A 14,652-nucleotide genomic window follows, 5' to 3' on the forward strand; every position below is an offset into this window, starting at 1 on the left:
TTCGGGCTGTTTTAGCTTAAGTCTAGGTTTTTACCCTTAATAAATCATTTGAGCAGCTGATGTAGATGAACTCTACCACTGTTTTGGGAACGTGACCAGACTTCTATTCTGGATAGTTCTTTGGTATGTTGCTTATAGAATTTCACCATAGCTAAAACTAGCGATGTGCTTGACTGTGGCAGCAGCAAACTGGTCGGGACTACCCTGCTTGAAGCAGCGTTCCTGCCTTGTAAGAAATGGGCAACATGACCTACAATGATGTCTGTAAAATCGCAGTCACTTTGCAGCATTGTAATTTGGCAAAACCTGATAAAATGGAAGTTAAAGTCACAGAGAAGGACAGGGTGTTTTCTTTCTTTCCCTTGAGTTCCGAACGATGACTGAAAAAAGCTGCAGAGTACAAAACATTTGAGAACAAGACTAAAAGATTAATATTAAACTTTTCAGAGGAGCGAGGCAGTCCCTTCTAGCGATGCCACCTGGTGAAGTGATCAGAGCCTTAGGAAAGGCTCAGCTTTGTCATTTTTACTCAGCAGCCAAAGTCTACTGCAGGTAACAGGAGGACATGAGAAACTAGAACAGTAATATCCCTTGCCATAAACTGTGAATTTCTAAGATTATTGATTTAAAGGTATTTACTCACCCTATTATTCAAGGCCTGTATGTTAAGAACAAATGCCTATCAGTATTAATATTTCCCCTGCGAGCTTTTGGCAAACACCTTCTCCCTTGTAGACACATTTGCATATTTGGGGGCAGGGTAAGGCAAGGGACAGTACTTCAGCACTGTTCCCATCGCTCATGAGGCCAACTAGCGAGGAGAGCAATTTAATTCATGTTACAGTACTACAAGTTAAGTGATCGCCACAAATACGTAACGCAGGAAGCGTCAACACCCATGTTTGGGCAACCCTAAGCAGAGAATTACTTTGTCTCTGACCTATTTAAAGCAACCCTTTCTCATAGATAACTCATAGCTCTTATTCTTCCAAGCCTCCACCTTCGCAGCCTTCAGTCAGCTCTCATCAGCCCAGTCAACGCCGGGCATCGTCGGCTGGGACATTAGCAGGTGCTGAGTCAATCCCACTGCAACGCAGTTCCAGCCTCTAATTCCACCCATTCCCAATACGTAAGAGCAAAGCTTATTTTATAATAGTGAAATAAGAGGTGCTATTTTAAGCTCGCTACCCCTTAACACAGGCTACGATTTAGCTTTCCGTTAATATCGCCCCAACAGTTCAGTTTTCCGGCGAAACAGCGCCTGCCAAAAGAGAGCATTGATTAAAAGGCAGGTCGTATTCTTACTTTAACTATATTTACTTCCTTTACGATGGTTGCACAACAAGGTCGAAGTGCAGCTCCCTACTATAAGGCCGGCGCTCAGCAAAACGCATCCACCTGCAGCCAGCGCCGGGCCGAGCACCGCCGCACCCCTCCCGACACGGCCGGGGCTCCGAGCCGAAGCCCGGCGCCACGGGGACCCGGCGGCGGCTGGCGGCAGCCCTCCCCGGCAGGCGCAGGCTGCCCCGGCTCCCCGCCGTTTCGCAGACGCACGGCTCTCCCCCCCAAGGGTTAAGCGGCAGCGGGGGTGTAACGCAGGCTGACACACACGCGGGGATCGTCCCCGCCGCGGCAGGGCCCCCCCCGCCTCGCGGTGCCGGGCTCGGAGCTGCGAGTGGGCCGTTTAAAATTGCGATCTCCCTCTCTTTTTTTTTTTTTTTTTTTTTCCTCCTTTTCCCCCCCTCCCCTCTCCTCTTCCTCTTCCCTTCCCAGCGCCGAAATCGCAGCCGCCCTCCCTCCTCGGGCGCGCTTGCCCGGGGCTCGCCCCGGTCCCCGCCGTGCTGAGTCAGGCTGCTCAGGCCGCGGAGGGAAGCCTGCGGAGACGGCGCCTGGCACACGGCGGCGGCTCCCGCCCCCGCCGGCCGCACCGAAGGGCCGCTACCCGCCGCACCGAGGGGCTGCAGCCCCCCCCCCCGCCCCCCGGGCGGGCAGCACGCCGGGGCAGCCCGCCTCTGTCAGCGGCGGAGGGAGGCGCGGAGGCCGGGGCGCTCCGCCTCGCCCGCTGCCCCCGCCCGGGGCTGGGCTGGGCGTGGGGCCCGGCCGCCAGCCCGCCCGCCCGCCCCCGGTGGATCAGTTACACGCAGCTGGCACAGGTGTGGGGCGCCCTTCAGACTCGCGCCGGCGGGGGAGACCCGGACGCAGGGAGCAGCAGGGAAACATGCAGCCATTTTGGGCCGAGGCAGACAAAGAGCCGCGGCCGGCCGGCCGGCGGCCGCCCCCCGGCCTCCCCGCCACCGCTCCGCCGGCCGGCCGCCCGGCTTCGCCCGCACCTACAGCCGCGGCCCGCCGCCCCGCGCCGCCCGCCCCCTTCGCCCGCTCCCCCCTCCCCGCCACCGCTCCGCTGCGGAGCCGCTGCCGCCCGACTCCCAACTAAGCGCTCGCAGCCATTTGCCCTGCCTTTTATAAACGGCGCTCGGCCAATCAGCGGCGGGCGGAATCCCTCTCCGGCCGGTGATGTGAAGCTGGGCGCCCGCGCCTGCGCAGTCGGGGGGGGGGAGCCGAGTGTGTGTGTGGGGTGGGGGGAGGGAGGGAGGAGTGAAAGGGGAGGGGGGGGAGGAGGGAGCAGCTCACAGGAACCCTCCAAAAAAAAGATGGCGGCGGGCTCGGATCTGCTGGATGAGGTTTTCCTGAACACGGAGGTGGATGAGAAGGTGGTGAGCGACCTGGTGGGCTCCCTGGAGTCCCAGCTGGCGGCCTCCGGCCACCACCACCAGCACCACAAGGCGCAGGAGCCCCTGAGGGCCGCTGGGGGGCTGCTGGGGAACCATGTTGTGAGCAGCAGCAGTAGCAGCAGCAGCCCTAGCCCTAGCCCTGGAGGAGTAGTAGTAGGAGGCAATGCTAATGCCCAAACAGAGAGCAGCAGCAGCAGCAAGATGGGACTGAGTGCCCCAGAGATCACAAAAGCAGGTAACATGGGCAGGGGTGGGGGGCTCTGAGGGAGAGGGGCCCTCCCCTCCCCCCACTCCCCAGCTCCGGCTGCCTCCTTCCCTCACTGCTTTCCCCCCTTTTCCCTCTCTCCTCCTTCTCGCTGTGGCAGGAGCGGGAGTGCAAAGGGTGGTATCGATCATATGGGGGAGAGCCTCCCCTCATCATGCCCCCTCGGTGTGTATCCGCGCCTCTGCTCCCTCCCCTTTATTTTCCCTCCTCGCTTCTGCTTACGAGAGGGTGTTTTATCATGTGTGGGGGCAGCCTCCCCGCAGAATAAGCCGGCAGTGCCCGTCCGTGACTCTGCCGGTCCCCTCTTCTTTTCCTGCCCTTGTTGCTGGAGTGTAAAAGGGGTCTCTTAATCTCGGGGGGTGAGGGAGGCAGAGCCCACCCCCTTGGTAATGGCTGTGGCTCCCGTGCCGTCTGTGACTGCTCCCCTTCCCTTTCCAGGGGTGGAGGTTATGGGGGGGATTCCCTCTTGATAATGCCGCCTTAGCTGTCTGTGTAAATGCTCCTTCCCCTCCCCCTTCTCTGTTGCTGAAGTGCAAGGGGGTGTTATTAATCATGACACCTATTTCCTGTAGAGGAGGAAGCGAGGGGGGATTTCAAGGGGAGGAAGTCCCTCAAAATGCTTCCCCCCCATATCTGCCTGCCTGGATATTCCTCCCCCACCCCCTCCCTTGTTCCAGGGGCTTGGAGGGGGCATTCAACACCTCTCATTCCTCCTCTGCCCTCAAGGGGGTGTTGTCACAACACCAGGTCCCAGGAAGGGGGGGAATTCAGGCCACAACACCCCACCTTGTACAATGTCTTCTCCCACCCGCCCACCCCCCGTAGATACCTGGGAATATTCCCCCTCTTCGTGTTGTGAAGATTGTAGGGGGATAGTGTGAAGGCTGGGACTAAGGGCTCACTATATGAGAATGGAGGGAAGCTGTTATTCAGGGGAATTAAAAAAAATGTCTCCCCAGAATCTCTCTGCAATTCCTCCCCTCCCCCAATTTTTTTTTTCTTTCTTTCTTGTTGCTGAAGTGTAAGAAGATATTGCAGACCTTCTGTTATGATTAATGAAGCTCTTCTAGGAGGATCTCCTTAACCCTTATAACATGCATCTCGGTGTCTGTCTGTCACTATTCTTTTCCCATTTCTGTCTCCTTAGGGCCAGGACCTGGACTCTGAGTGATTGTACTTGTGATAACGCCAGGCCTCGTCAAGGGGCACGAGGATTATTCAGGACAAGAAGCTACATCATCTTGTCCCTTCTCAAAACCAGCTTTGCTTTTTATTTATTTATTTTTGACTATCTCTGGCTGTGGGAACTTCAGATCCAGAAGAACAAATTCTGTAATAAAGTGGAGGGGTCTTCTGGTAACCTACTCCAGGCCTTGCAGTACTTCTTATCTTGCCAGGCCGATGTTTTTCTTTCCTTTCCTTTCACTTTTTCATATTTTGCTGTTGTTGAGCCTCCTGATCTAACTGACTTACTCTGTAGGAGATGAAAGGATTAGAGGGTAACGTGTGCTGGGCATAGGGAATATGTCTTATTAATGTGTCTTCCATTGCCTTTTTTCCCTCCTTGCGGTTGCAGTCCTGTTGCTAAATGTGATGTCAGGCTCTAGAATGGGGAAGAGGTCTAAGATGATCTTCCTCCTCCCTTCCCTTGGTTCATATAAAATCTGTTTTCCCTATTTTGTCTTACCGTAGTGTTGAAAGTAGGGGTGTTACAATTAATATTGAATCTGCCAGTCTTTGGTGGGAAATCAGGGGCTTCAAGATAAAGTCTTCAAAGCCACCTTCGGTTTGTACTCTGTCCCGTTTTCTGGGCTCCAGGCAGGCAGCCTCGGAGATGGAGAAGAGTTGGCGATGAGGGAGAACATTCTGTCTTCGCTAGACTTCTCTTCTTGCCCATTCTCTCTGTTTAACCTTGTTGTTGTTTTGCAGGAGCAGGAGGAGTGCAAGGGGGCGTTATTAATCATAACACCAGGTCCCAGACTTCAGCTCTGGATGGAGCCACCACAACGAGCACCAGCACCACCACTGCAGCAGCAGGAGGATCTGAAGTCACTGCTGCTCCAGGGACCCTCAGTCAGGGCAAATCGGTGGTTATCAGCACCATGGCAACTGCCTTGTCCACCAGGAATGGCAAGATTGGGACCACAACAGTGCAAACTTTGAATGGGAGTAACGTGGTGATGAACTCTCATCATACAGGAAGTGCTGCTTTCTCTGGGACTCCTGTGACAGCTAACCCCACTTCTGCACCTGCTGTGGCCCCTCTCGTTAACAACGGACCTGGATCTGTGGGGAAAGGAAATACTGTTAATGCTGTTTTGCCGTCAGCTTCCAACACTGTCATCCAGACTTCTTTCCTTAATACTGCTGTGTCCTCTGCATCTTCGTCCTCTCCCACAGTTATCTCCTCGCAGCCACCACCAAGCATCGGAACTGGGGCGTCCACGGTAACGCTTGTGAGGCCACCGATACACACAGCAGGACCCACAGTAGCTGCAGCTGGTGCAGCCACTCAAAATGGGAGCAATACTGTGATCAATTCAACCATCAGTGTGGGGAGTTTTCCTGCTGTTGCTACAGCCACTGTGGGATCTGGAGTTTCCCTGCAGACGTCGCTTGTGAACAGCCAGTCTGGTTCCACTGTGCCAGCAGCTCCCGCCACACAGGTCATCAAATCCGAGTCTCCTAAAACTATAGTCCAGGCAGTATCCCAACAGCAGACGCTGGCTACTGGTGGCCAGCCCAGTACTACAGGGGGTAACATGATTATTGGGCAAACTATGCAAGCTGGGCTCTCCAATGTTGCTCCCAATCCTGGTGGGATACCTCCTGCAGCTCCTGGCACCCCCACAGGAATGGCTAAAGGCACTGCCAATACGGTGGCACAAAGTCTGCCAAGGACTCCAACAGCAACTACGAGTGGAATCAGAGCAACTTTGACTCCTACAGTTTTAGCACCTCGTTTGCCTCAGCCACCTCAGAATCCAACTAACATTCAGAATTTTCAGTTACCACCAGGTAAGTAAGAGGATTGAGGGGTTGTGTTTTGGAAGTGTATTTCTTGCAGGGAGGAAGGGTTCCAAATAAGATTTCTTGCTGTTTAATTGTGAATTGTGCAAAAGGCATTACATTTAACAATGAGAATCGTCTGGTTTTGAGTAGTAGCATAGTAGCACTCCACTCCTTGGGATATGATTTCGGGTGACCAAAAAGTCTTTTCAGCAGTAATAATTTGAAAATAATTCTGCCTGGTATCTTTGTTACAATGTGAGTGTAGAGGAAGCTACAAACTGCAAAGCATGACAATGGAATATTATCAAATGAAATGTTGCTATTTCAGTTTCATGTAAGGCATTTTGACTTTTAAGGCGGTTTGTCAGTAGTTCGTATAACCTTCGTGTGCTGTTCAGTTCCCTCTCTGTCCCTGCATGCCCCCAGTACCACAGAGCACTCATGAATAGAGAAGCAGCAGATGCAACACAAGACAAATACCTTCTTTTGCTTTAAATACCTTCGAAGTCTGACTTAAAAACTCACAAATTTGAAGCTTATGATCATCTTTTTAGTCACTGGAGTTCTGATACAAAAGGCAGTCTTCCTATGTCCTTACCTCACCCTGTTGTGTCTAGGGTTGCAGCTTTTGTAGTAGCTAGTCTCATGCTTAGCGCTGAGCATCTCTGGACAAGGAATCTAGTCCTGAACTCAGTGGGTGAGTAAAAAGCAAGATGAGAAGCATTTCTTTTCTGAGAATTGTTCTGTCCCTCCTTAAATATCCTAGATTTGGAGATTTAAGGTTATATATTTGCTATTATTTTGAACCAGGCTTGTACTTGTATCCAGTTTCATTTTTAACTGAAAATACTTGTGTGAACCTACACATAGTTTCCTGTCTTTTTAATAATATATAGCAATAGCTGTATTCTTAACTATTCACTGTTTTGGGGGCAGTGTGCAAAGAACAACTAGTTAAATTTTGCTACTAGTACTGGATGAAATCAGTAGTGGTTGTGTATCATCTGTTTCAATTGGTCTTAGTAAAAATACATCTGTTGAAGCTCCTAACTGACCTTAAAGCAACGCACCTGTCCCATAAGGTAGATCAGAAACTGTACTGTGTTACTACACACCATCTTTTTGTGTAATATACTATCTATGGTATATGATGCTGTGTAGTTTGATGAAGCCTGTCAAACATTCTGTGTGTCTGAGTTCTAACTGGCATAATTATTCCTCTTTTTTTTTTGTATAGAAAATTATTCCCTATATGAGTAATTTGAATGACACATGTTGCTAATTTAAAAAATAGCAGTAAAACTCAGCCCTTGAAATCCCAATGCTTAATTTGAAGCTTGTAAATTGATAGGCTGGAAAAGCCTTATTTATTTATTTATTGCCACAGTGTATCAAAGGATTTTTCAGGTTTACAGTCTATTGCCATGCATACCTACATTTTCACTAATACTGCATTATAAACCTGATTATGGGAAAAATACTACTGTTGAGTCCAGTGGGACCCTTTTTCCAGGTAGCTGATGTTTTCAAACTGCCATAGCATACTGAAATGTGTTACCCTCAGAAGCAGCGTTGCCAGTCCTTAAGCATAATTGGACCATAAATTGCTCCTTTGGAGGTCTCGATAGATCAAAGTAAAACAATATAGGTTCTAAACACTTGAGGTTTTTTATTAAGCACTTTTCTTGTCTGTCCTACACTTTAAAAAAATATTTATAACTTCAAAAGAATAGCATGACTCTTAAAATAAGCAAATATACATGACTGAATACATAGAAATTGGAAATTGGGTTCGTGCATGATAAGACAGACTTAATATTGGAAAGGATTTTTTTTTTTTTTTAGTGGAACAGATTATTTTTTTTTAAATTTTTGCTTCGGTTTACATTTTTATACTTTGCGAAAGTAGCCAACTTTGAAAATGTTTTGCATAAAGCATTTCTTACAGAACACTTAAGAACTGATGGATGTTGAGCTTTTACAAATGCCTCACAGGTGCAAGGGCTAAGAAGTACCTCTGAAAGTCTAGCCACATGCAACTGTTTTAACCTTTAGTAGAGTGCATATACGTTCATAGTGAAAGGAGAATAGATGACTATGCTTTTGAAATTGTATTTCAAATTACAGCATCATAGGCCAGATTTTTAAAGGCACTTTTGGTAGAATGAAGCTGCAACTGCAGTGCTTGGGCATCTAGTGTATGCATCAAATTTGCATTCACAAGTTCATGTTTTTGAAAGTTAGTAGTGTGTGCTAATAAGAGTTTGTAAGACTTGGTGCTAGAAATAGCTTGAGATCATACACTGCACATGTCACTTTTTACACCAAGATTTACAAACATTTAGGAAGAAAATTCTTACGGAAGGTTTGACGAGTAAGCAGCACATGTTTTATAGTTATTTCCTTACTGCGAGTTACCGTTTCTAGCTCTCCAAAATACAGTTACAGTTTCACATGTAGGGAAAGCAGAATATAAAATGTCAGTAGGTGTTATTAACCTGGGACTTGAAAACTAGAAACCTTGAAAGGTTTCAAATGTTCTCTTAAAAAGAGCATATGGAAAATAAGCTCAATCAACGCTCTTTAAAATATATTACTTTTAGAATAATCCTTTATATTCCATCAAGGCAATTGTGCAACAAACATCGACTGACCAAATTAGAGATGTTTGAAGAGCTAATGGGCCATAGTTGTTGTGACCTTACTTGATTCTGGTATATTGTTTCTCAAACAAACCAGACTGTTCGGAGGATCTGTGCATTAATAATGGTTTTCCACTACTGACATCTTTGAGGAAGAGGACTATGGCGCTTAGTCTTTTCTTCAGGAGCCTGTGTTTGGAAATTTGTGGTCCAATTGGACAGATCAGGGTAATGAAGGTCCAAAAATAACTTTATTTATAGCTTCTTAGCAAAGACATGAAAATATTGTCAGATGATTTTCTAGGGGGCAGGAACACGGGTTTCTCTTTATACAATGCTGCTTTAAAGATACAACATCTTTTGAAACTGTGACTGAAAATACATTGTATGAAGTTCTTTGTTTCCGAGTACTTCAAGCAATAATGTGAAATGTGTTGTGTACAATAATATGGTAAAAGGTAGGAAAATTGGCGAGTTTAAAGCCTTAAGTCAGTGTTCTGCTGTTACAGATGCTCAGAAAAGTCTGCAGAAAAGTGTAACTGAGATTATGCCCTAAGATTAATCTTTTGCAATGTAAGAGTTCGTAAAATGTTTAGAGGTCATCGCTGACACATGGTAGAATCATCTTGTAAAATGACAACACTTGCGTACTTTAAAACCATTTTTCAAAATACTATCTTTTCCAGCAATGCTATAATTCAATTTCAAAACCAATGTCTATGAGCTCATGCTTACTTTAGCAGTATTGTCAACTTGGGGGTTCAACGATTTGGTTTCTGTTCTTGCAGATGCTTTATGTTGTTACTCTCTTCTGCTTTATTTTTATGTATAAGCATCTCATAATAAGCTTTTAAGGTGCCTGCTTAAAGAAGAGAGCAGATTGGAGAGAGTACTGTAGGTATACAATAAGAACAATATAGAGCTGGTAGGTCTGGACAGTTTTCTCCACTAGCTTAGGTGAAACTGAAATCTAGAAACCTTCACTTCCCCCTGTTCCCCTCTTTTCTTTTACCTGCCAAGTGAATGTTAATACTTATGAAAATTTGCTAGCTTGATCCTAAAGACTAACTTTCTTTTTTCCTGAATAAACAAGATTGTGACACTCAGTCTTGTGTGAAGATAGCAAATAGGATAGGTTGTCTTAATAGTTTACGTAATTTTTTTGCTTCTGCGACCATGACCAGTATTCTCATTACCAGTAATGCAGTTGTGCAGCTGTAGTACAACTGCTATCACAGATTTGTTTTCTTTGTATCTAATAATAAAACTTCTTTATTACTTTCACAAAACTCATTTGGATCTGCCAGTAGCTGATGATAGGGGATGAGAGTAAACTTCTTCATTACTTTCTTTCTGGAGGGCATCTCATGTGCCATTTCTGTGGTGACTACAGGATGGGCAGTTTCCTGGCTGAAACTGATGGGGCTCCTTTAAAAATTGAATGTTCCACAGTTCTGAACAGTACTAATGCAAATGACCTCTACAGTTGGTTTAAACTCACTGTTGGTGCTTTCTAGAAGTAAAGGGTACCTGGAAGAACATTGGTGCTACACATTTGGAGACCCTAGACGATGGACTACATCTATTTGCACGTTCGAGATTTTCTTCATGGCCTTAGAGGCTGGAAACTTCACTCGGTGTTAAATAGAAGCTTGAGTTTTGTAGAAATCGATGATTTTTAGCTTGTGTTAGCTATCTGAGAAGGGTTCTAACTTAGGCCTTGATTATAGTGGCTTTAGGATGGGAAAACTGCCTGAACACATACTTAATTTAAAGCATGGGTTCAGGTCCTTTTGACTTGAGCTGTCATACTCTTTGGAGCTGGAGTCACTGAGAAATAACTTCCGCAGGAGTAGTTTGGTTTCCTTCAGTAAGGAGTTGGGTGCTAGGCTGTCAGGCAAAAGAGAGTGGATAGAAAAAGGAGAAAGGCGGCAGGCTGAGAAGAATCAGAGAATCTTTTAATTGTAAAACAATTTGTGTTACTTTTTCGTACTGAATGTGGCATTCCTTGGATTACTTTGTACTTGAAACATGTACCCCCGAAGTGCCTAAAGTAACTGGGAATATAAATGGGAAATCCACAGACTTTCGTAATATAAGAAATATAGGAAGGAAGAGAAGAAATACTATGAAGTAGTGGAATGTAGTTGTTTCTATTTCTCACTGACTAGCAAGCGAGTTCAAACATATCCTGATTATAGTTTCCCTGTACGTTGCATGTGCTGCCAATATTATGCCTGTTAACTGTGTTGGCATGGCTCTGTTTTGTTAAAAATAATGTCTGTAATGCACAACGATAATAGGAGCTTCTTAGAGTACTTATAGTATGTTTTACTTTCAAAGCATTTTACAAAACTTAATCCTTGAAACATGCCTGTGTGGTTGGTAAATAAAGTAGTATGCACTCTGCTTTAGAGCTGGGGGAAAGAGCAAGTTAGAAAAGTTCTGACTTGCCGAAGGCCATGAGGGAATCGATATTTTGCCAAGATTAGAGCCTGGGAGTCCTATACTTGGCGCATAAAGTGGTATCTCTTTCTGAAAGATAACTGTGGATCTCTTCTGCAGAACTCTTCTGGGTGAGGGGTGGATTTTATGTTCAAATCATGCATCAGCAAAAGGAACATTTTGCTTTATTTGAAATCTGCTACATCAGATCTGCCATATGTCACCAGACTGAAAGTTGTGTTTGTTCTTACTGCAACTTTCATAACTGAGGAATCCTGCATGCTTAGCTTTGTACCCCAAAGAACTTAAGACTCAGAGAGCTGTGCAATAGGATTTTTTTTGTTGTTTTTATTAAAATGAGTGTCATGAGATGTTTTGCACATCTGATAAGGGTGTCTCTTTTAAGTGATGGGATCTAATGAGAATATAATTGTGATTCCATTGAGCTACAAAAGCTATTAACTTTGACTACATATTCCTCGGTTCTTTTTTGGAAAACACTATTGTTCCCAACAGCCTTTGGAAGAACATGTATGGATTTGTTTCACATGCCTCTCTACACTTCAAATTGTGGTCTTTCTGGGTTTTTTGGGTATCACTAGGCTTATGATCAAGGTTGTTGGTCAATGACCAGAAGTGAGTGATTGATTTCTTTTGAGCAGTTTTGCATTCTGCTACTCTAGAAGTTACATATGTTCAGTGAGCTGAAAGAGTTTTCCATCTCTGGAAATATATGTGGATTACTTGTAAAATGCGGTGTCTTGGTTTGAGGACCACAAATTTGGATGCTGCCCAGGACTTGAATCACTTACTGACACAGGATGCTGCAGCAAAGTTAGCAATCTGAGGTGAAACTGCAACAGTTTTGGGTACTGATAAGACACAAATTAGTAGGTATCACAAACTCACTTCAAATGAAATGTTTTGGTGTATGAAAACCTCTTACTATTGTTTGTCTTCTCTGTTTTGTAATTGATATGTAAATAGAATCCTAAAAAAATTTATGAAGTAGTTCAGGAACGCAGTTGAAAATACTGATATTAGCCTAACTGGCTTTTAGCAAAGAGAAGATATTGGCTTGTGGAAAGCTTGCTTTCTGGCTTTCTGTTCTCATAAAAACTGTGTGATCAAATACTAAGAATCCGCTTAGTAGGAACTGGACATACAAGTCACTTAAGAACACAACATGTTAAACATTTTTTTGTTATTATATGCAGTTTTTGTCATAAATACTCGAAATCAGCATTTTTACCTGAAAGTAACTACTCTTGTCAGGATTGTTGTCTGTGTTGAAACTTTATGAATGTTTATAACTCCATTTATCTGTCTGAATCTGCTCCTTGAATTTGATGCCATTGCTTGATGTTAAAAAGAAGGCTTTTGCCACTTGGAAGACACTATTAGCAAGTTTAACTTTTTTATGTTAGGCATATTAGCTCTCATGAAAGAAGATTTGAAGAGGTAGTGGCATGAAAAAAGAATTTTGAAAATAGTATTTGTCCCAACTGAAGACAATGATAGAAAGGAATTTTTAATTGTACTTAGTAGACAGTTATTTCAGTTGTATTATGAACTGTATGTAAAGCTGTATGTGAAGGCCAAACTCGAGAGAAGAGTATGTGGTGCTCACAAGTTAAAAGGGCTTTTTCTGTGCACGGCCACAGGGATGTTCCTGTGTACAAATAGTTGTGTGAGCTGTGAACATTGCCGAAGTTTCCATGGTGCACTTCTGGGACCAAAGCCTCAGTATGTCTCTATCCCTTTGACAGGTTGCACACAGTTGTTTTACAGAGACAGTGGCTGCAGGGATATTCAGGCTTTGTTCTTGTGTTGTTGTAAGTTGTTAATGCATTAACTTGAATTTGTTTTTAAACTAATTAAGGTCTTGCCTAAATGCAAGGAATTGTAGTGTATTTATACTGATACATGTTTCTTGAAAGTTGTAAAACCTTTCTTGTTTGGATACAGTTTTTGCTGTGTCAGCTGTCTTGCATACTGCTTCCTCATAAGAGCAGGAAAATAGCTTATACAATAAGCACCTCTTACAATGCTATGGTTGTGTCCACACTGGAGATTGTACCACTAAATCATCATGGCAAAATGGTGCCATTTCCAGCTCAAATGTTGAGAGAGCATAAAAACTGTATGCAGACCAGGCTGTAATTAAACAGGTGTAAAGACTGTGTGATCACTCATATTTCATATTAGATGAGGCTTATTTTGATTGAGACGATGAACACATGAATAGAGCAAAATTTTTTTTTTTTAACCTTTTAGGACAGTTTTACCTCAGCTTAATCTGGAAAATTTTACCCTGATTCTATTCTGTGGTAATTTCCTTCCAGAAATGCTGGTTGTCTTCTGGAGGTACAGGTGTCTCAAGGAACTGAAAGCCAAGTTTTTACCACAGAGCCTCCTGTCTTGGAGTAATTTTCTTCAGGTGTCTTTAGCATAATATTTAATATAAACTGAAATAATTGTCCTTGAGGCCTTAGTTATGCCTTTAACTAAGGGTTTTTTAAATATAGAGTACTTTTTGGTGAGAACAAAACCTTGATTATCATCACTATATAATGGTATAGATTATCAATAATCAAGAAAGAGGTGACAGTCATAAGGAATTGATACAACTGCGTTTCTGCAGTGAGATCTGTATAGGCAGAGTTCAGCACCTCAGTAGAGCTGTCTTAAGGCATTGTACAAATGTAGATAATCTTTGGCTCTGTTGTCAGGCTAGAAATAACAATTTAAAAAGATGAGTTTCTGTACTTGAATTACCAGTGATCAGAAAGTTACACTTTGAGCATAAAAGGCCGATTCTCAGCAAAGTGCATAAATAGGTTATAAATCCTTTTACCCAGGGACAGTCCTTTTACTGTGTATTTGTACAGGATTTAGTGCAAGGTTTGACTCAGTTGCCAAGGTCTTTTTGTGGGATTTGGAAGAGTATATTGATAAAAATTAACTTCTTGTCAGTGTAGAACTCTGTTTATAAATTTGAACTGTAAATTATGAACACCATGTATCTTTTAATTTTGATGCTTTTTTCCTTAAAATGCATTACTAAAATACTTTTTTCAGTGATGTGTGGTAACCAGACAACTAGTAACATAAAACTTGCATCAGTATGTTATATTATTTTGCATGGCTAGCATGACTATTGTAAGATTTGTATTGAATCAAATAAGTCTCTCTAGTAAAAATGGTCTAATGTATCATTATAACTTGATTAATATATGCTTCCAAGAGTAGCTGAATTGTTAAAGGCCATCACAGTACTTTTGTACAGAATAAAGCACATACTGGATAGACTCTGTACATACAACCAGTATAGATTCAGTTGAAAAATGTGTGCTCTAGATACCGGAGTATAAACAAAAACTAAGCAGTGAGGTGTGGTGCCATACTCTAGTCTTTCTTAAATGGTTTGAGGGGGCAGCAAGGCTGTAGTAAGCTGTCTTCACACCTTCCTTCAGTTTATTAACCAAATATTTCTGTAAGGGAGGGTTAGATTTAATGCTTCTCTCAGAATGTAGTAACATCAGGTGCATTCAAT

The 14,652-nt window shown here is 44.0% G+C and overlaps 1 protein-coding gene across 1 annotated transcript in view; it reads left to right on the plus strand.

Moving 5' to 3' along the window:
• The first annotated feature begins 2,612 nt into the window (after window positions 1–2,612).
• The window catches only part of TAF4 (TATA-box binding protein associated factor 4), a 40,569-nt gene continuing 28,529 nt past the window's right edge, over window positions 2,613–14,652 (plus strand). The window contains exons 1-2 of the mRNA XM_030010062.2: window positions 2,613–2,967; window positions 4,927–6,015. Of these exons, the coding sequence (XP_029865922.1) occupies window positions 2,652–2,967; window positions 4,927–6,015 (1,405 nt within the window). The 5' untranslated portion in view covers window positions 2,613–2,651. The remainder of the gene's footprint in view (window positions 2,968–4,926; window positions 6,016–14,652) is intronic.

This window comes from Aquila chrysaetos, chromosome 3 (genome assembly GCF_900496995.4).
Source record: "Aquila chrysaetos chrysaetos chromosome 3, bAquChr1.4, whole genome shotgun sequence".
In the NCBI taxonomy this organism is placed as follows: Eukaryota; Metazoa; Chordata; class Aves; order Accipitriformes; family Accipitridae; genus Aquila; species Aquila chrysaetos.